This window comes from Volvox carteri (assembly GCF_000143455.1).
Source record: "Volvox carteri f. nagariensis unplaced genomic scaffold VOLCAscaffold_12, whole genome shotgun sequence".
Classification (NCBI taxonomy): Eukaryota; Viridiplantae; Chlorophyta; class Chlorophyceae; order Chlamydomonadales; family Volvocaceae; genus Volvox; species Volvox carteri.
This window is the reverse complement of record NW_003307555.1, coordinates 1,398,744-1,424,711: the sequence shown is the minus strand read 5'-3', so window position 1 is coordinate 1,424,711 and position 25,968 is coordinate 1,398,744. Positions and strand designations below refer to the sequence as shown.

The window sequence follows — 25,968 nt, the reverse complement described above, 5'->3', positions numbered from 1 at the left end:
GGGGCGGGGGGGGTGAAGGTGACGGAGGTGATGGTGGCGTTGCCGGTCCACGTAGCGGGGCTGGAAGGGCCTTGGGTACCCCGTCGATTCCTGTAGCACAGCACAAATGGTTGCTCGACTCGAAGGTTGTAAACTTGCAGGTGCCGTCTCCAGCTTCGCACAGGCCGCTGGGTGTCGCGCAAGTTGAAGTGGTGTTGACATTGATGCAAAGCGAACTCCCGCTGGCTCCACCGTTTGTAATGGCAAGAGCTGGGATGCGCAACACGCCAGTTGCATACTGAGTGATGAAGTAAAAAGTGCGCGATTTGCCATTCCACGTGACCTGCTTAACATCCTTTTGGCAAGCCGATTTCACTTCCAGCTCGATTTTCTCAAGCCTCTGGTAGATTAGCTTGCAGCACTCGTTGGTGTCGTCATAGCAGCCGGGCTGCAGGCGTAAAAAAAGCAGGAGACGGAGGCTACAGTTTACACGACGAATCAATACACGTATGATGTAAGGAGCAATTGATTCAATCCTTATCCTTTCATTGCGGGGTAGGGATTTGCTGGGATCCCTCCGGGAAAGCTTAACCCTTGAACTCACTACCCTTTACCCGTGCCTGTGCCCACGATTGTCGAGAACCATCAAGGGGTAATATGCCTAGCAGAGAAATTGCTTTCTCCGGAAAAAAAAGGGAAAAAGTCAAGTGTCGCTGTCCGCTTCAAAGGTATGGACCGGCATATGCATATAAACTGTATTGTGTCGGTATGCAGCAGGAAAAGCTGGATTGGCAGAGGGTTTGCGTCAGAGGCTACAAATGTCCAATCCTGGCATGCCAGTTACCTCAGTATCACGTTCAAGGTTTCGACCAAGGTACAAACGTCCAGAGCACGCGGCACAGGGCCTATTGGGGCATCTATTAAGATGGATATCGCAAAATCATGTTTCTGAAAATTCCACTCCAAAAGCCACTAGGCCTCAGCTTACCATATCAATCGTATAGCAGATTTTGGCAAGAGTGCCCGCAGTGTTCTTGCTAGCACCAGAAAGCCTGAGCCGGTATGGAGAAGCCCTGGTTCGATAGTCATTGCATTTACAATAAGGAAATGTTGCTAGCGCCTCCGCAGTCGTCTCAGGCGTGTAGTCAACGTCCAACGCCCAGCCTGAACGGAACGCAAATAAAGTAGGCTACAAGCAATCTACGTATCCCTCCGATGGCAACTTCGTACCGGCTGGAACCAGCGACAGGCATCCGGCCAGTAGCAGCAGCGCTCCTGCCGCTCGCCTCAGACATCCCGTCATCCTAGGTAGAGGCCCAGCAAGGGCCAACGTACTATGACAGTTGTCCAAGTTGTAAAGCTGTCAAAATTATAGTTGGGTATCAGTCAGCAGAGAGTCCGACCTCTATTTGAGTATCACAACCAGCTGTTCGATGCAAATGTTTAATTAACAAAATTTGCGATGCATGGTCAGGTGCGGACTGGCAAACGCAATTAATAAAGCTCATGGATACCATGCAATTAGGTCGCTCAGCATATTATCTCCCCCAGTTGCGGGGATGTAGTGCCGTATACGAAAACCGTTGTTATCTCCTGTTCCCTTAGAAGCTGCTCACAGTGCTTAAACCTGTTACTAATCTTTGGTGATATCCTTAGAGTCGCAGGATCTGTGACTAAGCGCCAATTGGCAAACCTGTATGTAGCGTCTGCCGTCGCGACAGGTTTAAACGTCGTTTGCATGCGCACGCACACATGTCGTAATATCATATGCTGGTCAAAGTGTCCAATAAAATCCCAGCATACATCATGTGCAGCAAGCTTCTCGTCCAAAAATCGCACGCAGTTCTGAAGAGTACGTCTGTCAGGAAACGCTACCTTCCTGTACAAGGCTAATTAATTGCCATTTCAAGGACACGCAACTGCCATAGAGGCGCTCGATTTACTAACCGCACGTGGTAAAAAGCATAGCTTTTGCTTACAGCGACGTGGTTTGAGTCCCGTAAATTCCGCACAAGCCACCGTGTACAACACTGGTGCTAGTGCCGTGTTCGAAACCCTTATGGCCTCTGAAAAAGGACTCCTCACGCAAGGGGACGATGAACGGACCTCGCTGCACATGCACTTAGTCCCGCCGACAGCAGTGAAGGTTCTTTGCAATTTCGCTACCCAACCGCACAGGGGGAAAGCGCAGTCCGTATGCAATAAAGTGAACAACACTCAACAGAGATTCTGCCCTGTAACGGTCGCCAACGCATCTCTGTGTCGAGTCCAACTTCTTCTGCGACCAACGCCCACGTTCCTTAAGTGTATGCTGATGGTACCCTCCCGATCTCTGCATATATCTACGTCCGAACGGTATACATTACCCCCCCTCCGCAGCCGGCAGAAGCCCATCACCCCTGCGTCATACACACCTGATGCGTCTCGAGCAGCTAAACCAACATCTAAAGCCAAATCTTTCATGGATTAAGCAAACAATAAAAACTTAGTCATAGATGAGCCACAATCCCAATTATCATCGGTGCCATGGCGTGAACCCGGACGCCTTAACGGTCACCGTTACGTTAACGGTCAACATATCCCGCTCACCCACAAGCAATGGAGACAAGAGGTTAGAATTATTAAAAGGCTAAAAAGGGGGACCACACTTGCATATACCGCCCCACCGATCGCACACAAGTGCCAGCGGTTGAGGTAACCCATATCTCTTGATAACCACATTACGGGGGGCCGCCCCGGCCGCGACCTCTCCCGGCAACGCGTCGGCCCCCTCTCATCAGTCCACGCCCTGCACCAGCCCCGCTCGGTCCAGCTCCGGGTTGTACCTGCGCCGCCGCTGCAGCGGCCATCAGCTGCTGCTGTTGTTGTTGCTGCTGCGACGCGGCTTGGTGCAGCAGGGCAATCTGTTGCTGCAGTGCCAGCTGCTGCTGCTGCTGCTGCTGCTGAGCCGCAACCATGGCAGCCGCAGGCATTCCCGTCGTCCCCGCTGCTGCCCCCGCGCCCGGCAACCCTCCCGCCGCCGTTGGCGACCCGGCCGCGCTACCAGGCACTCCTGAACTCACGCCGGCAGCGCCTCGCCCCATCGCAGCCCGGCGGACGATGGGTCGGGCAGCACGCGCCGCGGCAGCCCCTGTCACACCTGGCGCCCCAGCGCTGGTCGCCCCCTGTCCTGCAGCAGTCCCCACCGCCTCCGTGCCCTGCCCCGGTGGGGCCTTGGGTGCCAGGTTGAAGCTGATTTCGGAGCGCTGACGCTTCTGCTGGCCGCCACCGCTCGTACTGGAACCAGTTGGAACAGCGGTGCCAGCAGGTGCGCTGGCGCCAGCAGTACCATCACCGGGGGTGTCTCCGGGAGCGCCGGCCCCGGTTGACGGTTCGGGTGAAGGCGACGGCGGCGCCGATGTGGCCCCACTCTGAGGACTGCGCCTCACAGCCCCGCGGCCCCGCCCCCCAGCAGTGCGGCCCCCAACGCCGCCCCTCCCTAGCCGCGGCGACCGCACCGCCTGTGGCGCAGCACCTCTGTCGCCATCAGCTTGCGCCTGCATCGCAGCAGCGGCTGGCTGTGCCTGCACCTGTGGCGGAGTGCCAAGCGCGCCCTCCGTCGTGACTTCCTGTGAGGGGTCGGGCGTGCTGACCAGCGCGCCGCCGCCCTGAGATGCTGCCGTACCGCCCGCTGCTGCTGCTGCTGCCGCTGCAGCTGCCGCAGCTGCCACAGCTGCATCTCTGGCCTCCAAGTCTGCAGTAATCGGAAATCATGCCACGGGCAGACATACGTATGTACCCACCAGGCAGTCAGGTGGGGTTGGAAGCTGGTCAGTGTTCGCCAATTGTGAGTACAAACACAATGCTTAAAGCGTATGGCTGTTTACTACTGCGCATGCGCTTCATGGAAAAATCACAACATCTCCATTGCCTACATCTTAGGATTAGGGCAGCAAGCCACCACGGATGCGCGTGATGCAATACATGAGCAAAGCGCGTCGTCCTTCCATCACACTTGTTTTACGACGTGCCTGCCACATAGGTGCGGCACGACCCAGCACAGCCCCGAACTCCCCCTGCGCACCTGCTACAACACTCGGTACGAGCTCGTCTAGCTCCAGATCAGATTCTTCAGCTTCCGCGCCTGTAAACGCAGAAGGCCCACGGGTCATCGCATCGCGCAAAAACACATCAGCACAATACTTTCATGCTGTTTGTGTGCCGCCATGTACGCATCCGCCTTTCGTCCGAGTCTCCGGTAACTCCCGTAACTCAGATTAGCGAGCGACATCACACATAGGTGTACAACTCTTGGCGCGCAGTAAAGGATGCGTTCCTGACAGGCGGCGACAGGGTCTAGGGAGAGGGGTTCGCCACATGTGTAGCGGCAATAGCACACAAACTGCTGGCCGCCAGCTATAAGACTAATTGGCAACCTCATGCACACTACACAGGCAACAGGTAAACAGCAGGACTTGCCATAAACACAAAAGCTGGCCATACAATGCCTCCACCTTCAACCTTATACATCACACTATACAGACGGCGCTGGGCTACGGTGCTTGCTTCGATAAAGCTATCCTTGTACCAGACATTTTCGCCATTTCCTTCGCGCGGCACGAATCACAAGACACAGAGGATGAGATCAGCGATGACTCCGCCAGCCTGGCAGTGCACGACGGCGTAGCATAAAAACACAGACTAAGCTACGCCGCAAACCCGACGCGGCAATGCAAGAACAGACCGTAGGGACACCACTCTGACCAACGGACCTTCATCCATGTTGCCCTCCACTTGGTTTTCCGCCTGTGGGCCGGACAAGTGTTGAAAAAAGGAGCAGTGCTTACGTTACGAAGCGTGGCGCGTATCATAACGTGCGCACAAGTGTGTGCGGGGCAGTGCAAGCCGCGCCATGGCCGAGCACGGGCACGTCCCCCGGTGCACACGTCGAAAAATCACGGAGGAGCTGCAGTCCTAATCGGAGCAGGAAACAAATAACAGCAACAACACAGCTGGTCACTTAACAAGGAGGTGCAAGACAAAGACGGGCCAACGCATGCAGTACAACCCTGCAACCTACCATCATCACAGGCTAGCCAGCGGCCAATTTACCACACGGCTCCCATTACAGGACCCATGGAATAGGCGCCCATCGCAGCGCCCCTGGCACTGGGGGCCCTGCGTAATCAACTTACCCCCATATCTCCCGAGGGACCCGTCCCCATGGCAACCAGAGACGTGTGGGACGCGGACCGTGGCCTCTTGGCAGCTGGTGCGCCGCTGCCGTCATCGTCGCCACCGACGGCTCCACCTGCGTCGGCAGCGCGCCACGGCGAAACCGACGAACAGGAACACAGCAGCAATTGACCGACGCATACGCGTGGTATGGCAGCTTTCCTAGTGCCTGCTAGGTGTGTAACGGCCTTCATGCCTTCATGCCCTCCCGGAGTCAACAACCAAAGCGCACATTTGTGGAAAAGTGCCGTGCCCTTCCCAGCACCCACCCAACCCACCTGCAGCACCAGCACCAACAGCACCAGCACCACCTTGGTTCGCACCGGTGCCCTCACCGCTACCCCCAGCGGCAGCTGCATCGACACCGCCGTCGTCCTCCATTAACGGCGTCATTTGGCGCTTTCGCGTGTTTGTAGTGGCGGCGGCTAACGCCTGTCAGGAAGATGGACACAGTTGGCACAGGAGGGTTCAAAGGGCCCTTGCGTCTGCAGTTCACACACAGAAACTCAAACAGCAGACCCGGGTTGGTGGTTAGGAGGCAGGTACGTCCATGGCAAGATCAGTATGGCGGGATATACCCCTGGGTTGTCGGTGTTGTCCAATCCGTCGGGTTTGGAGGCCCATTTCTCCACACGCCGGAAGTCGGTTGGGGGGCATCGCCATGGGACACACACGCTTGATTGGTGATAGTCCCAAAGCTATCATACTGCGTAGCTCTTTCATCCGGGGAACAACTTACCCCTCTTCCTATGGATCCTAGAGTTCATTCCTCTTTGAATCCTCCAATAATGGTGCGGTACCTTCATTGTAAAATTATCCCTGGGTCGGCTGGATTGTGGATCACAGGCATGTGGAATTCTGTAGCGTTCCGCATGCGTAACCCTCCTCCTGCCACAAGGTTCTAATACTGCAGCCTACCGCTCGCGTCCAAACTCATGGACGACCAGTGAAACGCCCACCTGGAGACGGAGCGCCTTCAGGTCGGGGTCCTCGTCATCGTCATCCTCGTCGTCCATCTCCGTGCTACCACTGTCTCGCTCCTCGTCCCCAGCGCCCATGTCACCCTCCTCGCCTTCATCTTCGCCTTCACTTTCCCCCTCGCCCTCGCCGTCACCTTCGGCGTAGCCAGCGCCTTCGACCTCGCCGGGCTCCTGCTGTAGTTCCACATCATCCCCACCAACTGGTGCCGCTGCTCCGCCTTCCTCTCCCACCACCGCCGTAGCCCTGTTTTCATCCTCATCCATGGGCACAACAGTGCTCTCCATGGCTGCCAAAACGTCCATGTATGCTGCCGCCGTGCTGCCGGCCTCGCCTTCGGCCGCCACCGCCGCAACGTCTTCCGCAGCCCCAGCTTCACCGACCGCCGCCATCGCAGCAGCAGCATCGACGGCGGCAGTCGTGCCGGCGGCAAGGGCCCCTGTCTCATCCGGCAACCCAGTAGTATCGCCCAAGGGCTGGGCTGTGCCACCCACATGCGCCCTGCCGGCATCGCCCAGTGAAGCAGCCGTACATCCATCCCTACCGCCGCGCCCACCGTCCTCTGCGTCTGCCCCATCGCCACTCACAACCTCGCCGTCCCCACCTCCCTCCTGTTCCTCCCCTTCCTCCGCAGGCGCCGCCTCGGCTGGCGGAGCTTCTGGCGCGCCTGTCACTGGCTCTTCCGGCGGACCCGCCGGGGCCAGCTGTGCGCCCTCCTCCGCCGCGCCTCCCTCCGCCGCATCGCCCTCCTCCTCTTCTTGCAATTCCCCTTCTTCTTGGGCCTCCTGTGCGACGATTTGCATAGAGGCAGCAACCAAAGTTGGAAAGACCGGAAACATAACGTTCATAAAACGCTGCCCGGGCGGGCTTGCCCCGCACCGTTTCTTATGCAGCATAACTTATCAGATAGTCAGGCTCAGGAAAAACAGTCCGGTTAGTACGACGGAATTTTCCGTGTGATTGGATATAATAAATTTCCCTTGTGCGTTTTTTGATATCTGCCTTGTTTGGACAGCCTTCCAACTGGCCCCTGGCTCGTATGGGCCCGTTTACACCTATGGAGGGTAGCGCAACTTAAGGTGTAACAAACACATACGCGCGCATGAAGACCAAAAACATCGCCACCAACAATCACAACTGCACGGCCACTAGACGCGACCGAAGGCCCACAACCTCCGAAAGAGCTTTCAATGCGGGAAGTCGACATACAGATCCCCCAGCCACACACCTGTTCGGCCCCGTCGGCCCCGCCTTCGCTAGCTGCTGCTGCGTCTGCCTCGCCGCCTGCCTCACCATCCTCCATCGCACCGTCGGCTGCCCGGTCGGCATCCGCAGCCCCCGCTTCCGCCTGCTCCTCGCCAAGGTCCTCACCCTCCTCGAACCCGTCATCCGCAGCCTCCTCCGTTCGTCCACCGCCATCGTCAGCAGCCTCCCCCTCGCCACGTGTCTCCTGCGGACCCGCGGTGGCGGCGGCGGCGGCGGCAGCGGCGGTATCACCAGCCGGTCGCTCACCCTCTGCCGCTGCCGCCTCTGTCTCTATCTCTGCAGGCAGTGGTTGGCCCTGAGGCTCCTTTGACGTCATGGTTCCAGCAGTGGTGGCATCCGTTGGCACAGCAGCTGCAGGGATGTGGGCGGCGACCGCATCCGAAGTCTCCACCGCAGCATTGCCCATCTCCGTATCAACTGCAGCATGGGGCTCGCTGCTCGGCTCTGCATTCACGGCCGACCGGGATGCAGCAGCGCGGGCAGCGGCGGTTGAAGGAGAAGTACCAGCGGTAGCGACTGCCTGCATAGCTGCAGAGGCCGGCGCCGCAGCAACCCCTAGGTTAGCTAGATGCGGAGGCAGGAGTGAAGACAGCCTCGCCTGCGGTGCCTGCGCCTGTGCCTGAGCCTGCGGCACCGCTACAATGGGCGCCTCACCTGCTTCCCCCATGGCTATGTCTCCATCACCAGCACCAGAGCCAGCCGTAGTCGTCGCAGTAGTAGCCCCTGGCGTACCCTCAGCTGTCAGTTGGGAGATTGGTACTGGAGCCCCTTCCGGAACGGCCGCGGTTCCGGACCCGCCGACGGCAGCAGCGCTTGGTTGCTGGACCATCTGCTGGTCAGTGCTTTCGGGCTGCGCTGCAGTATCTGTCACTGCCGCAGCCGTTGGCTGATCGTGTGTTACGTTACCGGAGGCAGCAGCGGCCGTAGCAGCAGGTGCGGAAAGCGGCCCCGTAAGTGTCGCTTGGCCTGTCGAGGTTGACGGCCGTGGGCCAGTTGTCTGCGGTTGTACAGCTGCAGGAACCGGGAACTGGATTGGGGTCCTGCGAATGCCGCGGGCTGTTGCGGCGGCCAGAGGTGGCCCGGTTGTACCTGGCGGCAGCACAGATGTGCGTGCAGTTACCAAGGTAGGGGCTGCTGGCTCTGACGAAGCGCCTGACGCCGGCGTCGGCGCTGCAGCAGGCGTCGGCGCTATGGCCGGTGCCGGCGCTGCAGCAGGCGTCGGCGCTGTGGCCGGTGCCGGCGCTGCAGCAGGCGTCGGCGCTGTGGCCGGTGCCGGCGCTGCAGCAGGCGTCCGCGCTATGGCCGGTGCCGGCGCTGCAGCAGGCGTCGGCGCTATGGCCGGTGCCGGCGCTGCAGCAGGCGTCGGCACTATGGCCGGTGCCGGCGCTGCAGCAGGCGTCGGCGCTATGGCCGGTGCCGGCGCTGCAGCAGGCGTCGGCACTATGGCCGGTGCCGGCGCTGCAGCAGGCGTCGGCGCTGTGGCCGGTGCCGGCGCTGCAGCAGGCGTCGGCGCTGCAGTTGGTGTCGCGCCCGGCATTGCTGTTATTGCTGGCGCCGCCAATGGTGTCACCCTTGCTGCCACCGCTGGTGCCACCGCAGCTGGGGGTGAACCCGGCCCTGCCGCGCCAGCGAGCCCAGCCACCTTACCACGAGCCCTGGCGCGCTCAATCCGCTCTGTTAAGTCCCTAACCTTCGCCTCCGAAGCAGCAACTGTGACAGGTGGAGGGCATCCCAAACAAGGCCGGCAACATGGGGATGCGCGTCACTAAATGCATATTTTCGCATCTCCTTCAACATCCTCCACATGCCCAATCCCTCCACCCACTTCACAGCCCCCCTAACTCCCAAGCCCGTCTCTTGTTCCCGCTGCGAAAGCCGCGCAGACTCTAGCCGGTGTTGCCTAGCCCCTGCTTGGTCCTGCCTCGCTCTGTCCCCTTCTGAAGGCTAAACCACTCACGTTCATCACGCGAAACCTTGAGCTGGCGTTCCAGTTCCAGGACGCGCATCGCCGCTGTCTTGCCGTCATTGGCTCGGCGTTGGCGCTCGTCCTCCACAACTTTGTTCAACGACTCGACAGATGTTCGCGCGACCTGCAAAGGGAGTACAAGACACGCAGGGATAAGGGGCGTGCGTCACAACGCATCAAACACTCCTCGAACACTAGTCCCTCAAACCAGGGTGCGAACACCGCGACACGGGATGGGCCAGGGAACGCCATACTGGAGCGTGGAAACCTAAGCCTCTGGAGGGTAGAGCAACACCAGCAAGTAGGGCAGGACATGACTTCCCGAAACCTAAAATGGGCAGCATCAGCAGAGTAACGAGGAATCTCATTGGCCCCCAATTCAGCAGTACCACACCTGTAGCTCCGATTCCAGGCTGGCCTTCTCCGCAATCGCTGCACGGGCCCGATCGACCATCCTGCGAAAGCAAAGCATGGTAGCAGCAGGTTGGGGTAATGAAATTCGCGGCCAAGGTGCAGCGGCATACGGCGAGACCCTTCTGCAGAACCAAGGATCTTAAGCGGTTCGCATCGCACCACATGTCCCTACAACCACGTGCGCCGTGCGCAAGCCCTGCCGTCACGGACGGTTCATGCATCGTTTAGTGGCAGCGGCTACCGGCATCACGGCCATGATGCGTCGCGCAGCGTGGATCTCACATAGTAAGATCCCTTCACTTACTGTTTATGGGAAGCCTTCACTTTGGCGATAGCCTCGTTCTGGGCCGTGAGCGCATCTTCCTTAGACTTAGCCAGCTAAGGAGGGCGGGAAACGAAAGGGCACGGCACGAGACAGTGAATAGTGCGGGTGCACCGGAACGTATTAACGAGCCATTTCATGGACAGTTATATACCGGCCCTCACCAGACCCTTTCAAGGGTGCATGCAAGTCAGGGGTGCATGCAAAGATAAAGTCCCTTGGACGAAAGGAAAGACAAAAAGCACCGCCAAGACGACGTCAGCTGCTAGGAAGGTCCCCGAACGCTCGGACCTGATCGCCCGCCAATTCCTCGTCTTCGTACTGACCTTCGCAGCGCGACCGTAACACCCGGACACTGCGAGCCCCATAGGAGCTGCTGGCTCTAAGCACAGCGCTAAGCTCCTCAAGGCAGCAAAGTGCAACTTCACACTTTTTTATAGGTGCAATGCCGCCCGCTTGTCCATCCCTCCGGTCGAGAGGATTATATGGATATGCGCACGATCTCTTTTCTTCTCTCCGCTCGGCGTTTGCCGCCCTTCCCACACTGGCTATCCTGGACATCTGGGTTTCTGCGGTATAGATTATTTCCGAAATATTCAGTTCCCTCCCCACCTGCGCCTCCAGTGCCGCCACCTTTTCGTTGGCGGCTGCCAACTCCTCCCGCGCGGCGGCCAACGCCTTGCCCGTGGCCTCGTTGCTGGCGAGCAACTCCTTGTGCTTACGGATGAGCAAGCTGTGGCGCCCACGGATTTCGGCGTACTCTTTTCGCTGCGGGACGAATGCAAAATACGGACGTGACACAGTACAGCATGGGGTGACAAGTCGCACGTTTAATTACGGAGCGAGAAGTGTGTTGTTTTAGGCAAGCGTCATGAGACCCTGTCCCAGAGGACAGCCAAATGCACGGTCCGTGGCTAGTGTGGGTGGCATTAAGCCTTGCTGCGAAGCAAACACACACACACACACACACGCACACGCACATGCAAATACATGCAGGTCCCCATCACCTCATTATATTCTCACCGTTTTTTCGAGGTCCGCGTCCGTCGTCTCCTTCGCTGTCTTCAGCTCTGCCAGCTGCTGCTGCAGCGCGGCGCTCGACGCCTGGAGACTCTTAACCTGCTCCAAAGCCGCCGCCAGCTCGGACCGGACAGATGCCAGCTGAGCCTTGACGGAGTTGTGTTCCTCCAAAGTGACCTTGCCGTACCTGCCGTACACGCGCGATATAAGGGCATCATCCGCGCATGTCAGCCAGCGGCCGCCAATAACGCAGCTGCAGAGTGCTGCCCAGCCGCGGGCCGCGGCATTATGAAAGAAGCAAGCAACTGCACGGACCTGACCACAGCCACAAGACTGTAAAAGGACACGTTAGCTTCAGGACCGACCGACCGACCGAGGCAAGGAAAAGGCTTGCGCAACCCCCCCCTTTTTGCGCCCCTTTGTCCGGCCGGCAGACATTCATACGCTGGACGGATCCGCCGTTGAAACGATACCAAATGCTTTATGAGTTGGAGAAGGCTGGATGAATATGCCGAGCTGCCGACGTCATATCTACCTGCTCATCAGAGCATCGTACTTGTCCCTCCACAGCGACTCGCCCCGCTTGTGTGCTTCCAGCTGTGCCTGTATCCCGGCCAAGGCCGCCGCCGACTCACGCAGACCTGCCTCTCCCGCGGCTGCGCGCTGTTCCGCATCCGCCAGCAGCGACCGCAGCCGTTCCGCCTCTAGAGACGCGGAAAGGGGCCAGGGTCGGGGGTGGGTGTGTTGGGGACTTACACGTGGAGGGGCCAGGGCCAGGATTCACGACATCGTGCATGGCTGGTAGCTAATAGGGTACATGAATTGCAAGGTCGCGGACGCATGGTAAATGCTTGGCACGGCAAGAAAGGATGACAGGGCCAAGGCAGGACAAAGGTTGGCTGGGACAAAGGTTGGTCCTGGCGGAAAATAAACATTTACATGTTTGAACCAGGCTTTCCACGACGGATGACAAGCAGCCGGCTGCAAATCCGTAACAGGTTCAGCTTCTCCCCTTCCCTGTGAAGCGCACCTGCCCTTGCGGCGTCCAGCTCGCCCCTTAGCTGCCCCTGCGCCACGCGCCGTGCGTGGTCCTCCGCCTCCAGCAGATTGATGCGGGCCTGGGAATCAGGGAGCACGGGTTTCATGCGTACAAAGTGAAGTAACCACCCACTCGGTAACATCTACGTGCATGTACAGTGTCCATAGAGCGCATCATGCTTTCGCAGCCGTGTGCTTGTCAGGATTGTTAACAAATAAACTAAAACACGTCGCTGCAAAAACGTGACTAGCAGCTTGGCCAGTGGACGTGGATGCACTTTTTACCTGCAGGTCCGCTCGGCTAGTGGTGAGGGAGTCCTGCAGCGACGCCATCTGCGCCCGCAGAACCGCTGCTTGCTGTACTGCGCTGTCGCGCTCCTCCCGAAGTTTGTTGCGCTCCGAAGCCAGCAGGTCCAGCTGGGCGGAGGCGAGGGCCTTATCGCGGCCTAGATAGTCCATCAGAGACTGTGGGGAGCAAAATAGGAGGGACGAACGTTGCAGCACTCCAAAACAGCTGACGCCCCATTCATTGCAGGATAGGAAGTCATGCGGCTAACGCTACAGTAAACAATTGAAAACATTTACACCTAGCTTACGCACCGAAGCCTTATCCGAAGCCTTATAGGATTTATTGCGCCACGGCCTCTTAGTCATTCGGCCAACTTTCACCGTGGCTCTCGCTCGCCGCCGCGTGACCCTTCCGCACCTTGTACTGCTCCGCCGACATGCCCACCAGTTCGTGGTGTGTGCCCGCGAGCACGCCCCGAACAGACGCCAGCAGCTGCTCACTTCCGGCGGTCCGCTCCGCCAGACGCGCCTCCGTTGCCGCCAGCTCCGCCTTCAGCGCCTCCTTCTCTCGGTCTGCAGCCGCCAACCGCTCGTCCACGCCGTTTAATGCAGCCGTTAGCTCGTTCTGACGGGGAGTGTGGCAGCGGCGATTGTGTAAATGTTTGGGCGAGCGTGTGTACGATTGTATGTGTGCGTGCACAAAGCTAGACGTCCGATTTCGAACAAATCAAGTGTGCAGCAGGCCAGCTCCAGTCAAGCGTCCGCATGGGGGAGCAAAAAGTTAAAAGAAGTTTGTAGAGCATCATCAACAGCTGAAGATGCAACAGCTGGCAAAGCCCATAAAAATGCGCCAGTAGTGAGCAGTCGCAATTCCTTGCCTCCCATAGCCCCTCTTCCTTCTCACAGACCAAAGGGCTGGATCATGTGAAGCAGATGAAACGTGTGCACCTTGCCAACCATACCACGTAGATATTGGTGGTATGGCATACCAACAAACCTGCAGGCGGTTGACGGTGGCCTGTGTCTCCTCCAGTTGATTCTCCGCGGCTTGCAGTGCTGTCACGTCCCGGGCGTGTGACGCCACAGCTTCCTCGTAGCGGCTGCGGTACTCGCGCACGGCCGCCTGCACCGTTGCAAAACAGAAGCGAAGCGTGGCTAAGTGATTGTAGCGTGGGCAAAGTTGTGAAGCAGCAAGCAAGCTACGCACCATCCCACCCCACTATAGCACCGCCCCACCCTCTACAGCACTGCCCCCCCCACCCCAACCCCAAATGTCGCCATTTGTTCTTCCATTTTCATTGCCGCATTTCAGCCCCCAAACTCCGCAGCGGACCGGGTGCATCCGCAAAGCAAGTAAGGTCCACTGTATGCGGTTCCAGCACAGGACATGTAGCATGCCAAAAGTTAAATACTACAACAAGGCGCCGCTAAGTGTGTTTGACGGCCTTCGCAACGCGGCCCACCCGCCCGTCCACCTGCGCACCTGCAGCCTGGCAATGTCCTCGTCCGCGCGAGTGCGCTGGCTGGCCCTGTCCGCGAGCTCTCGGCCTAGCCGAGCCACTTCGCTGCTTAACCGAGCTGCTTCCGCTGCGCTGCTGGCCTGCAGGGCCTCGTGGTCGGCCTGCAGGGCGGCCAGCGCAGCACGGTTCTCCGCGGCAGCCGACTCCGCAGCCGTCAGGGCAGCCTACATGGGCGAAGAGGCTGACACTTCTTTGGATTTAGGAAGGGTGGTCCGGGATGAGGGCATTAGGCAGTGCTGGCAGTGGCAGTAGTAGCGGACGTGATTAAAAGGACCACCCATCATGTCCAAGCGGAACTAAGACGCGAACTAAGCAGCGGTTTGCGTCAAAGATGAGCGAGGACAAGCCCGCCCGGAAGGACTGGCCTGGGAACGAATAAGGCAGGCATTTTTGAGGCAGTCCAGACATCAACAGAGATGGCGCTGGCTGTCCCAGGACGTGGCAATAACCGAAAAGTGGAGAAAACGGGGCGTCTCAACAAGTGCTTTTCAAAAGCCGAATAAGGAGCGTGTAGGTGTTTCCATGCAATCACGAGTCCAGACCCAGGGCATAGTCCCCAATGACAAAAGACACGACGCACACGCGACTCCAAAGGCGCATTGGGAACATTTCCCACATACTTGTTTAAAAGCGAGATTTTCCCAAACTGCTACCACACCTGAGCCTCCGCACTCGCCGCCTCCGCCTCCGCAGCCTGCCGTGCCGCCGCGGCCTGTGCGGCCTCGTGGCTCTCCCTGAGCGCATCGTAGGTGCCTTGTAGCGCCGCCATAGCCCCACGAAGAGTCTCAACAGCAGCGTTGCGGGCCTCTAGCTGCTCGCGAGTACTTGCAAGTTCGGCCTGGGTGGAGGTACAACAATTTAAGGATGAAGTAATGCACGCGTAATATGAATACGGCACTGAGGTGGGAGTATTAATCCACGTGACGGGTCAGCTGTGCACGCAGGTGCCCAAGCCCAAATGGACAACAAGGATAACACTTGCGTTGCAGAAGCGTGTTCTTAATCAGGATTCGTTGCGCCACAGACGCGTGGAAATGCGTAACAGAAGTCAGATGCACAGGCGCCAAGGTGGTGGGGGGAGGATGCAAGGTGGCGGTGGAGAAACGTGGCGCTCAGCGGTCAGGTCGGTTCAGAGCTTAACCCTACAATTCTACCCCACAGTTCTACCTGCGTCTCCCGTAGCTGCGCCTCCGCATCCCGCAGCTTCTGCCCCTCCACCAGGTCCGAAACCGCAGCGCCTCCTCCCACACCGCGTGCGGCTGCAAGCTGGCTGTTGAGCTCCGAAACCTGCGCCTGAAGCTCTACGATGCGGCCTCGGAGCTCTGAAACCTGGCCGCGAGCCTCCTCTAGAGATCGCTCGGCCTCGTCGCGTGCACGGCGCATGTCGTTGGCCTCCTCCCGCACCTCGCGAAGCTGTTTCATGTTTCATTCAGCAAGTGGCGAGGAATTGCGCTTGTTCAGCAGTGAGATATGCACGCAAAACAGTCCATTCCAGGTTTGCACGCACGTGCGGAGGCGGATAATGGAAGCGGTAGGGTTATTAACCTATCTATAGGTATTGCGAGCTTCTGGCAAAAAGACAAGATGCCTGGGTGGCTCATTTTATGTGTCTGGGCCTTACTCTTATGCACAGTAGCACCCTAAGTCGCAGCTTTCGGGGCGACAAACCGGTCCTCCTTAACCGCCTTTCCCAGCCCATCTACCCAGCACCCATCCAGCTAGCCAACCTGTGCCGTGGCCGCCTCCACCGAATGGTGGAACAGTGTTTGCTGCCGCTCGTGATCCCCCCGCAGCCGCGCCAGGTCCGACTCCAGGTTGGCTGTGCGGCGCTCCAGCTCACGCTCACGCATCGCCGCAGTGGCCTCGCTGGTGGAGCGCGAAAGTGTGCAGCAGTGAAGTACTGTTTAAGCTTCAAAGACAACGGCAAGCTCAAGGCAAAGGTCAAGGTGTTACGGTACGCAAAACTGAGCGAGACTAGCTGGATATGGGCCGATGGCTGAAAGTTCATTTGCAGCCTATCCTACCCTGGCCTGCAACCCAGCAACCTGCGTCCCCACGCCGCCCACCTGTTGGCCCGTAGCTGCTCCGCTACTTTGGCGTCCGCCAGTGCACGGTTGCGCTCTGCCTCAGCCATTGCCAGAGCCGACCTTGCATCCTCCAGGGCTGTGGTCTGCGCGCTCATGCGGGCCTCCAGAACCACTTGATGCTCTGTGCGGGAGCGGACCTTGGGTCCAGAGCAGGTCACCGGGCGGTGAAGACGGTGGGGGAGTTGAACATACAAGCCAGCTCAGAGTGACAGGTTAAAGGAATGAGCAGGGAGCCTTCCAGATCATTTTCCTTCTCTCCTTACAAGGAGTGGAACAGAATGTAGCGCCACCTGCGGTCGGCTTGTGGTGTGCGTGGAGGGTGCAGCGCCCGCGCCCAGATGGCAGTAGATAGCAAGCATTCGGCAGGAATAATGACCAATGCCCACCTTACACCATACATAACCGCAATATACAATAAGATTTGCCACAGTCCCTGCAACCTGAGCCTGCGGGCATAGATCCTGCCTCGGGCTCAGTGCATGCTCGCACTGACGCACTCGCGAGGCTCCCACGGCCGCCACCGCCGCACCTGCGACTGAAGCTCCTCTAAGCCCCTCTGTGCCACCTCCGCCTTGTGCTGCGCTGTCGCCAGCAGCGTCGTCAGCTGCGCTTTCTCCGCCGCCAGCGCATTCCGCATCGCCATCTCGCTCTCACGCAGCGACTCCATCGCCGTGCATCGCTGCCGCCAGTCATCGGCACGGCCAGCGTGGCGAGCCGACTCCGCAGTGGCCGCAGCCAGCTTCTCGCGCAACTCGTTCACCTGGGTCGTGGACCGTTGTTAGCATGCGATATTTTGCAGTGTGTGGTGTTAAGACACGGCGCGCCGATTTTTCCGGCCAACCTGAAGAATGTGGGTCTTTCCTAAACAAAAACTCACCCCCATCCTTGCCTCATTAACACCAGGAAAGGCAGGGCACTAGTTATCCGTGCATTTGCTTTGGAAGGCTTTGGAAGGCACCTGCTATTTGCTAAAACGTATGGGCAGAAGGGCCATCCAGCCCAGATATTGACGGGGATGCTCTGCAATACATCCGTAAGCGAGGGAAGACCTTGGGGTTCCCGACCCTTCCATGCCCTTCTTTTCAAACCTTACAAAAACAATTCCCAAGACAAGGGGGTTACTCCGACGAAAACCAAGTCGAAAACCAAACACGCGACCCCACCTGTGCTTGCATCGTGTCAGCAAGTGACTTTGCCTCCTGCCGGGTTTGACTCAGCTCTTCCCGGATCTGAGCCAGCTCTGCTGCAGCCACAGCAGCGGCAGCGCCGTCATTGCCGCTGCCCGCCGCGTCCGCTGGCGGGGCCGGCGTGCCCCCAGGCGAGGCCGGCGTACCACCGCCGCGTGCCGTGGACTTCGCCGTCGACAGCGCCGCCTCCAGCTCCGCGGCGCGAGTGGTTAGTTCGTTGATCCGGGTGGTAGAACGGTTGGCTGCCTCGCTGAGCTCTTGGACCAGGCTGTTGAGCTCGGCAATTGCCGTTCTGTGCCGTGGGAGCATGCACCGAGATTGTTGTTGTTAGAGCGTTTGATAACTTTATTGCGTATGAGTGATGCTCGCTTGTAGACACCACGCAGGATGAGGTCCTTGTGAATACTCTACTCTGTTGGCTAAAGGTAAGCAGCGAGTGATACATCCATTCATTAGCGTCACATATTTCATGCCCTCAGCGCAAATTATATGAAGCAGGATGACCACGCACACTCCCTTAACCCTTGGCGCGCATGTTTGCTATAAAAAGCACATGACACGTTGTCATCAACTCAAAAGACCAGTTCATCGCCTGTCCAAGTGTCACGCAACAAGGGTTCAATCCCGGCTCGGGTCGACCACTGAAATAATCACATGCGACTCCAGCCTCCCCGAAAATGCAGACTCACTTGTAGCTCTGCTCCCGGGAGGCAAACTGCTGCGCCACGTCCTCCGCCACTTCGGCACGGCTCCGCTCGCTCTCCCCGCCCAGTTGCCGCACCAGCGCGAGCAGTCGCCTGCACAAAGAGACCGAGTTGAACTGAAAGAAGACAACCGGCTACATGACGGGAGGATGTGGGCCGCCGATAGCGTGGTTATATCTCCGTAAAGTTGTGGGTGCCCTAAGCCCGGTGAAAACATGAGCCACAGGTAGGGACGACGCTGGGACACCCTGCCACTTGAAACTTTCATACAGAGGGTATCGCGCTCCGGGCCCCAGGGAACCACTCATCCGAGGAAGAAAGGAAAGGGACATTGGCTCCCAATGACTGCACACCTGTTCTGTTCCACCAGCTCGTCCAATGTGCGGAACGTGACCAGACGATGGCTGATGACGTCGCCCGCATTGAGAAGCTGGTCCGCACTGAGCCCATTGCCGTCGGCAGCCCCGCCCCCCCCAATGCTGCTGCTGCGCGCTACGGGCTTGCCGTTCAGCCGCTGCACCTCTTCTACTAGCGCCTTGACCTGCGGAGTGAGTGGCCGGCAAAGTCGGGGCTAGGTAAAAACAAGTCGTTTGCAGTCCACAAGCTTGGACTGACAAAAAGAAACGAAGACATACTTGTGGACGGGTATGGTGGTGCAAATCCAGTAAAACCTTTAACGCGGTTGTTGTGCCGTGGGGAACAGCGTGCATCATGGACAAAGGAACGGAGCGCGGACTGCATACAGACACACAAACAGGTGAAAGGAGCCGGCACCGTGAAACCTGCCCCGTTACATAACATGACACGCTGCTGGTAGAGATAGCACGCGCCGCACGCTGGCCCTTTACAACTTCCAAGCGCTGGACGCGCCTCTGCAGAACCTACTTGTCCCAGCCTTTAGCCATTTAGCCATATGTAACCATATATCTAGCATTCCGGTATAGGATAACTAGTGGTTTTAGGTAACTAGTGACTCTACCACGACCATACGGAGGAGGAACCCCCATCCCTTCACCAACCGACTCCCCCCCATGCCGAGCCGGCAAGCCCAAATCCTCAAACCTATGTGTCTCTACCGATGCCCACGCACGCAGATACGTGCGCGACTGCACACATATCACCTGCTGACTGAGGTCCCGTATCGCCTGTTCCTGCGCGCGCTGCTCCGACTCCTTTCGCTCTAGGGACGCTTGTGCCGTAGAGAGGGACGTCTGCAGCCGCCGGTTCTTATCTTCCAGCGTCGCGACGGTCGCCTGGACACCAGTTGCGCGAAAACGCACTCGTTTTTCAAAACAAACAAGTCAGCTATCGAGTCGACCACAACTCGTTCGACAAACTCGAAATGTGCAGATGCTGGTGATGCAACCATTGTTCTTGGCCAATTTTACGCAGCGCAACATACAAAACCACACTTGCATGTTAGACTGCCCTAGAGTGCCCGTTCGAAGCTTCCAAGTTCATGGGCCCATGTCCACAGCGATCGCGACTGTGGCCCCATCAGGCGTCTCACGGCAGCAACAGACCCAACCTCAAGCACCCACCAATGCCTGATCGAGCGCCTCCCGCATCTTGTCCGCTTCTTCCTGTTGCCGGGCGCTAAACGCCACCTTAGCCTCCAGGTCTGCCGCAATGGCCTCCATGTAGCTGCCCAATCGCCGGACCTCCGCGCGCTCCCGGTGCCAGGCCTCTTGCTGCGGGACCGGCCCCCGACTTATTAGCTAGCAGTGAATTCAGCAGATGTTAAGCTAATGCTAAGCGCTTAACCTAGTATTACGCAAGGCCATGAAGGATTTAGCATTGCCGTGACGACTCCTGGCGTATGTGGCCAACCTCCTAGTTTGGCATCGTCCCGACCCGATACCTTCTCCTCCCGCACACAGAATCTGCACCTCCCCAAACTCACCATATCCTGGTACATAGCCCACACCTCCATCACACTCTTGCCCTGCAGCACCAACCCATCGCCGCCGGTTACTGGCACCGACCCAGGGGTCATACCAGCAAGCACAGCAGCCACACCGCCAGCCTGCACCGCTGGCTGACCTGGCGTCAACAACGCGTCAGCTGCGGCCCCGCTGCCTCCAATGGCAGGGACGGTGGCGGTGCCGCGCGCGGCGGCCGCCGCCGCCATGGCCTCCGGCGATCCCACCGGCATGGCGTTGGCCAACACAGTGACATCACCCGAGGACATAGCAGCTGCGATAACGGCGTTGAGATGCTGCACCTGGGCTCTATGACGCTGTGCGGCGCTCTCCGATGCTGTTTGCAGCGCTTCCAGCTTGTTGGCTGCTTCATCGCAGAGGTTCTGCAGCAACTGCGGGGTAGGAGAGCGCGGCACAGTGGCAGCAGCAGCGCCTTATTTAACCCTTCTGCTATGATTCCAGTAACAACCGTAGCCCACATGCAGGGAGGAAACACAAAATTCGTGCGGATTATCGAACAAAGCGCCCTCGCATGCAGACGTCTTGACTTTAATCGGCCTTGATTTTTCAACGACGAACTGACGGAACCAGTTCACGATGCCATGCATGCGCGCCATTTCCCCGCTCCACCCCTCCAAATCAGATTGTCGATACCCTTCCCACTTTCCCACAGTCCACTCAAAAACATGTACTCATAACCCCCACCCAACGGCCCCCACCTTTAAGCTGCTCAGCTTACCTGCAGCTGCCCTTGCACATCCGTCAGCTGCGCCCGCAACGCCGTCGCCTCACCCTCAGCAGCCAACCGCGCCGCCTGATGCTGCGATGTGAGGTGCTGATACTCCGCCGCCTGCATGTGCAGCCGCCCCGCCAGGCACACCACACGACACAGACAGGGTCATGTCGTGTGGTCACACGCCGAAATCGTCATGGCTTGTCGCTACCGGAAATCCCCTCCAAGTACAGCAGCAGCTGTACCCCACAAGGCTTCGGCCGCCCCATCGTATGCGGCCCATGCAGTGCGTATCGGGCTGATGCATGACATTGCCCCGACTGCGGCTCAGCCCACGTTGTGAAAAAGTGTTCAGCAATCATCTTACACGTTAGACATGTGGACCGGTGGACCTATGGCAGGAGCACGCGGCAGTCCAGGGAGCGCCTCTACCGGCCACGGTCTCCCACCCTTCCCCCACAGGCGCTTCCCTTCCTCTCGCTCGTTTGCCCTATCTACTATCGTACAAAGCCTCTCGACTGGGAGGCCTGCAGCCCGTGTGTGCTTGCATCCCCACCGACCTCCTTGTGCTTCCTGTCAAACATGCACAGTACTCCACCACTACCATCCTGCCAAGCCCGGCAAACAACAAAACGGTACAGACTTCGGATCCGTGTAAAGTTTTCCATTCTAAGCCCAGCATCCTACCTGCCGCCGCCAGTGCTCCTCCAAGTCTATTTTAGACTGCTCCAAATCATGGGCTTGCCTGCGGTGCGCGTCGAGTAAACCTGACTGCGGTGAGTCTATGAAGCCACAAACAGGCGCAGTTCCAGGAAATGAGAAGGGACCTGGCTAGTGGAGGCAACATGCGGTGCAAGGCTTATTAAGGCTCAAGGGAATCATAGCAAAGGCGGATACCAAGGCAGCCAACGTGCTCCTCACTATTAAGCTATAAGGCCTGATGGCGCGAGCGTGCCGTGCAAGCTTTGCGACTGCGGAGCGGTTGAGGATGAGCTGCATGTCTTTCGTGAATGCCCAGCCTGTGGGGGCCTTCGGGTTGAAATAGAGGGAGACACTGGCTTCCCAGGGCGCGAAATGCGTACTACTGTGGATATAAAGGTCCCCATAGCTATGACTAATTTCCATCGGAGGCCTGGGCGATCAGGCACGTTGCACTCCAGCGCGTCGAGCCAAGGCGAGCAGGAGAGGACGACAACATCCTCATTCTGGCCCATAATAATGACGCTTTCCCGTTCATGGCACCACGGCTTTTACGGACATTCCCACTTGCGCGGAACAAATTACCATGCAATCGTACACCCTACTCACCCACCCTGCTCCTCTCCCCATAACCGTCCGAAATGCACCAGCAGCCCCGTGTGATTGAGCGTACCTGGACCATTACCTGAACCGCGATCTTTACCTAATCGGGCTGCCTGTTAAAGCTAATTTACTCGACGGCTGCCCCTAATCCTCTCCATGCCTGCCTACACCGAGCCTAGTCGGGCCACGGAGAGGGCCTTGGTACCACAGAACCTGATATGCGTCGGTGCCAAATGTAGGCTACGTTGCCTACTCCAACCACAGCTATTCAAATCCACTACGTGCACCACGCGCGCATTCTCGGTCTCATCTGGCACACTTGCTGCCACTACTTATTGGCATATCAAACAACCAGTCCCCCTCCCGACGACCCGCCGGGGTCCCTTCTTCGAGTCCCCATCCCAACCCCGTGCCGGTTAACTTGCCTTTCCATAACCGGCCCCCCCCCACACACACAGGCCGGTTGACCTACTTGCGGGCATCACGCAGGAAGCCCTCCAGCTCCCGCAGCTGTGTCTCCAGCTGCTTGCGTGCGCCATCCGCGACCTGGTTGCTGTACTCCAAGTCCGCGATTTTCTGACGGAACGCCAGCTGCTCCGCGGCGCTACGCCTAGAGCAACATCAATTGACAGCGGTAATTGATGGGGCAAAGGGCGTGGATTGACGCTGCGGTGATGCGGCATGATACCCGGTTTGCTTCCCGTTACGAGAAACAAGCCTGCATTACAGGTCGCGCAGCACGGCACTATACTATCGTGGTCTTCCTCCATGGTTGCCTCCAAGTCTCTCACACCTACCTTCTATCATCCAGCAATGCATTGTTCTTATTGTTGATTTCGTCCTCTAGCAACTTGAGCTTGCTCTCCCAGTATTTCCGTTCCTGTCCAGGTTGTTGAAAAGCGAAGGAACGTTACTGGGTAGCAGGAAAGAAGCGCCGCCTGGTGTAGAAAGGTGAGTTGCATTCACCCCTCACAATGCACTCTCACCATCAGCACGTGCATAAAACTGTGTGTGTTTGCGGAATATAGGGGAACATGACCTACCGCCATGCGCCCTCCTAGTAGGTGCCCTATGTGATAGACAGTTACACAGATAACTCCCCAAGCTTCCGCATCGCACCGTAAACCTATCCACCCCTTTGCTATTTCCGGCATGGCGCTGCACTCGCCCTTGGGACTCAGCCGCCGCGCTCAGATACTGAGTTTTCGGCTCGGCAGCTTTTTTTCCTGGCCCCAGGTTGTTGTACCTGATCATACTGCGTCTGCAGCAACTGCAGCTGTAGTTTGCTGTCATTGCTGCTGAGCGACATCTGCAGCTGACGAACGAGGTCCGCAAGGTCGGCTTTCTGTTTGGCAAGGACTGAAACCTCGTCATCCTTGGCAGCCAGCACAGTCTTAAGGCTCTCTAGGGCCTGGCTAGTGTGGTTTCGCTGCTCGGTGGCGGCACTGAGAGCCCCCTGCAACTCCTCGAGGGCTCGCTGCTTCCCCCGTAGCTCCATAGCCACCCGCGTAAGCTCCTCCTGCACCTGCATGTGTAAGCAACGTCTTCGGGCATTAAAAGGTGGTGGTGGTGGTAGAAAGAAGGGATAAGGACCTTTGGAAAGCGCCCACGGCCAACAGCGGGTTGAGAGCTGCAGCCTGCCGCCGTTTTCCCCGCTCGCGCACCTGTGACCGCTGCTGCAGTTCAGCCTCCAACTTTCCGATTCGGTCCTGCAGCTGGCTCCGTTCAGAAGCCCAGCGTTCCTCATCTTGCTGGTAGCGCTGCGGGGGAACAGTACTGTGTTCAGGTTACGGCATAACCTGCCTTTCTTACGGCATACACGGCTCTGTACCTTAAGCGCAAGGGAATATGACATCTCATTTGCCTCCGTCTGCAGAAGTGTTGGAAAATGATTAGAATCCCCCGGCAAATGACACACCAACAAGGTTCGGTAACACGCGCGCGTTTGACCCCACCTGCGCATTTGCAGCTTGGAGTGCTTGCTCCAAATCTGCAACTTTACGCTCCAAGTCCCCCATGGTACCCGAACTATCGGAAGCCGCACTATAAAGTTGCGCGCCAAAAGATACGCGATTTATTTATAATGTTATCTGCTATATGTTATAAGGATATCTTATTGACATGGACGTGTTAATAAACAGGACGGACGCCAAGTCTGGTTGCGAAGCGTTTGGCTGCTGGAACCCCCTAAACTAGCCATCACAAAGATCAAACAGTCAGCAGATGTCTCCAGTGCACCGGATATTCCATAATCGCAAACTTGCAAAGCAGGGTCAGGTCCAGCGAGAAAGGAAGTTGTACAAATTCTCGTACGCTCGACTTCAAGCTCCCGTGCTCCCTTGTTGCCGGCTTTCTGTAACATAATTATTTTCCAAAGGTGTGCCACTATGACCCGAACGTGTACAACTCTAAATCCACGGCGCTTGCGTAGCAATAATGGCTAAAGGTGTTCTGCTGGCAACGAATCAGCGAAGCAGCAGTACCAGCAGTACGGCAACTGCTCCACATAGGCCTGTGTCCGTCACTCTTAAGGGGCTTTCAGAGCAATACCCACCTCCATACCCCTCAATGTTATTACCCTTTGGAAGCACCTCCGGCTGGGTGCTATAACGTTTTGATTATTACAAAGCTGGCGGCACTCCGAACCTTAAACAGTCAAGACGTCGTTGGTGATGGCGCTGGATGCCAAGAACGGCATCCAATTAATTCTGTAAACACGAAAATGCCCGTCCAAACCTTCTTGTAAGCACATATACTTTGTCCCAATTCCAGTAGACGTTGAATAAAACCATTTTCACACGGAGGTCAGTTTTTCCCCATGCACAATGACACGCATACATGTTAATAGGCACATCGGCCTGTGACGTTGTTTTTCGAACATACACCCCTGCAAACAATCCATTGGGGCGACACCACATCTCTCCATCGTCACACATCCCACAATCACCATACGCGCAGTACATCAGTGCACACGCACACAGCATACATACATACATACATACATACGTACGACATCCCGCATGTTAGTACAGCATTCGACCACATCGCAAGCGACACACTTAAGGCAAGTTCAATCCACTTTAATCGCAACTTCGCGATTGTTGCATTTATGTCTAGCAGGACAGTACAGGCAAGTCGTCCATGCAAGGCATGTTATTGCATTAGAACAGGGATGGCGAGCTTTCCAGAACTCCATGCCCATGGCAGGCGCCGTCGTGATTTCGCCGCTCATAGCATACAAAATGGATGTCACGCCGCAGTCCATCAAAACATTAACGTCTAAGCTGCAAGAGCCAGGTCCCAAGCACCCAAGCAGCCGCTAATTGCAAAAAAGTCAGCCAAGCAAACAACCATCGATTGCCGTGCATTGTCACGCCATTCCCACTCTTATCCGTATGGTCGGACGCCAACCAGCACAATCTAAAAAACAACGTCAATGTGTGCCAAGCACACAGCACTGCAATTGCTTGCAGCTCCATGCTGGTCGCAGCACCGGCTTTCGGCAGCAATTATCCGCCCCGCAGCAAAGGAATCCTCGAAGCGTGATTGCTTAATAAGTTATTAACCCAACCATTCTTCCACCTTCATAGTATAGCCAGCCGGCTGACAGGTGGAAGGGTGAGGAACGTCCGCCGCTGCTGTTACCGCCGCCGCATACATCCTGGCAATTTCCATTTCACTGCACGCAAATAAAAATCCCTGTCCGGAAATGCACAATGAACATCCTGCGGGCGCACACCACGGCGCTTCCACATCACCATGCAATGGAGGAGGGTAGCCCTCAAGTGTGCTCACAGGAAAGCACCACTGTTCGCGCGGTGAGGAATGCACCGCCGCGAGTGTGTGGCTCCTCCCGGCGCAGTCGCTTTCAGCCCACCCACCCAGTTCTGTACCAAGCCACGCCTTAGGCGAGCATATCATCCACAACCATTATCAGTAGCTAGACTTGCCAACTGCAACAATGGCATCTTTGCACCATCAGTCAAACATCACACAGTGTCAACATCACACAAACGCTACAAGGCTTT

At 57.6% G+C, this 25,968-nt stretch overlaps 2 protein-coding genes across 2 annotated transcripts in view; both read right to left on the bottom strand.

The window, feature by feature from the left end:
* phV31 (extracellular matrix glycoprotein pherophorin-V31) overlaps positions 1-1,463 on the bottom strand; it is a 3,176-nt gene extending 1,713 nt beyond the window's left edge. The window contains exons 1-3 of the mRNA XM_002948934.1: positions 1,210-1,463; positions 968-1,143; positions 323-427 (exon numbers count right to left, since the gene is read on the bottom strand). Coding sequence (XP_002948980.1) covers positions 323-427; positions 968-1,143; positions 1,210-1,282 — 354 coding nt within the window. The 5' untranslated portion in view covers positions 1,283-1,463. The remainder of the gene's footprint in view (positions 1-322; positions 428-967; positions 1,144-1,209) is intronic.
* A 1,292-nt stretch (positions 1,464-2,755) lies between these two features.
* VOLCADRAFT_89403 (uncharacterized protein) lies at positions 2,756-23,958 on the bottom strand (the record flags this gene model as incomplete). The annotated part of the gene is made up of 40 exons (XM_002948933.1): positions 2,756-2,804; positions 3,119-3,291; positions 3,477-3,712; positions 4,043-4,102; positions 4,731-4,764; positions 5,154-5,269; positions 5,472-5,625; positions 6,153-6,956; positions 7,400-7,881; positions 8,092-8,526; positions 8,558-9,079; positions 9,395-9,527; positions 9,798-9,858; positions 10,122-10,195; positions 10,752-10,907; positions 11,163-11,412; positions 11,695-11,863; positions 12,190-12,277; positions 12,483-12,662; positions 12,904-13,110; positions 13,483-13,608; positions 13,969-14,106; positions 14,664-14,843; positions 15,173-15,418; positions 15,733-15,871; positions 16,072-16,229; positions 16,622-16,852; positions 17,256-17,571; positions 17,969-18,076; positions 18,337-18,524; positions 19,105-19,236; positions 19,525-19,674; positions 19,887-20,297; positions 20,645-20,755; positions 21,560-21,770; positions 22,413-22,550; positions 22,738-22,820; positions 23,187-23,465; positions 23,605-23,700; positions 23,896-23,958. The coding sequence occupies 40 exons, from the start codon at positions 23,956-23,958 to the stop codon at positions 2,756-2,758; spliced, it is 7,887 nt and encodes a 2,628-aa protein (XP_002948979.1).
* Between the last annotated feature and the right edge of the window lie 2,010 nt (positions 23,959-25,968).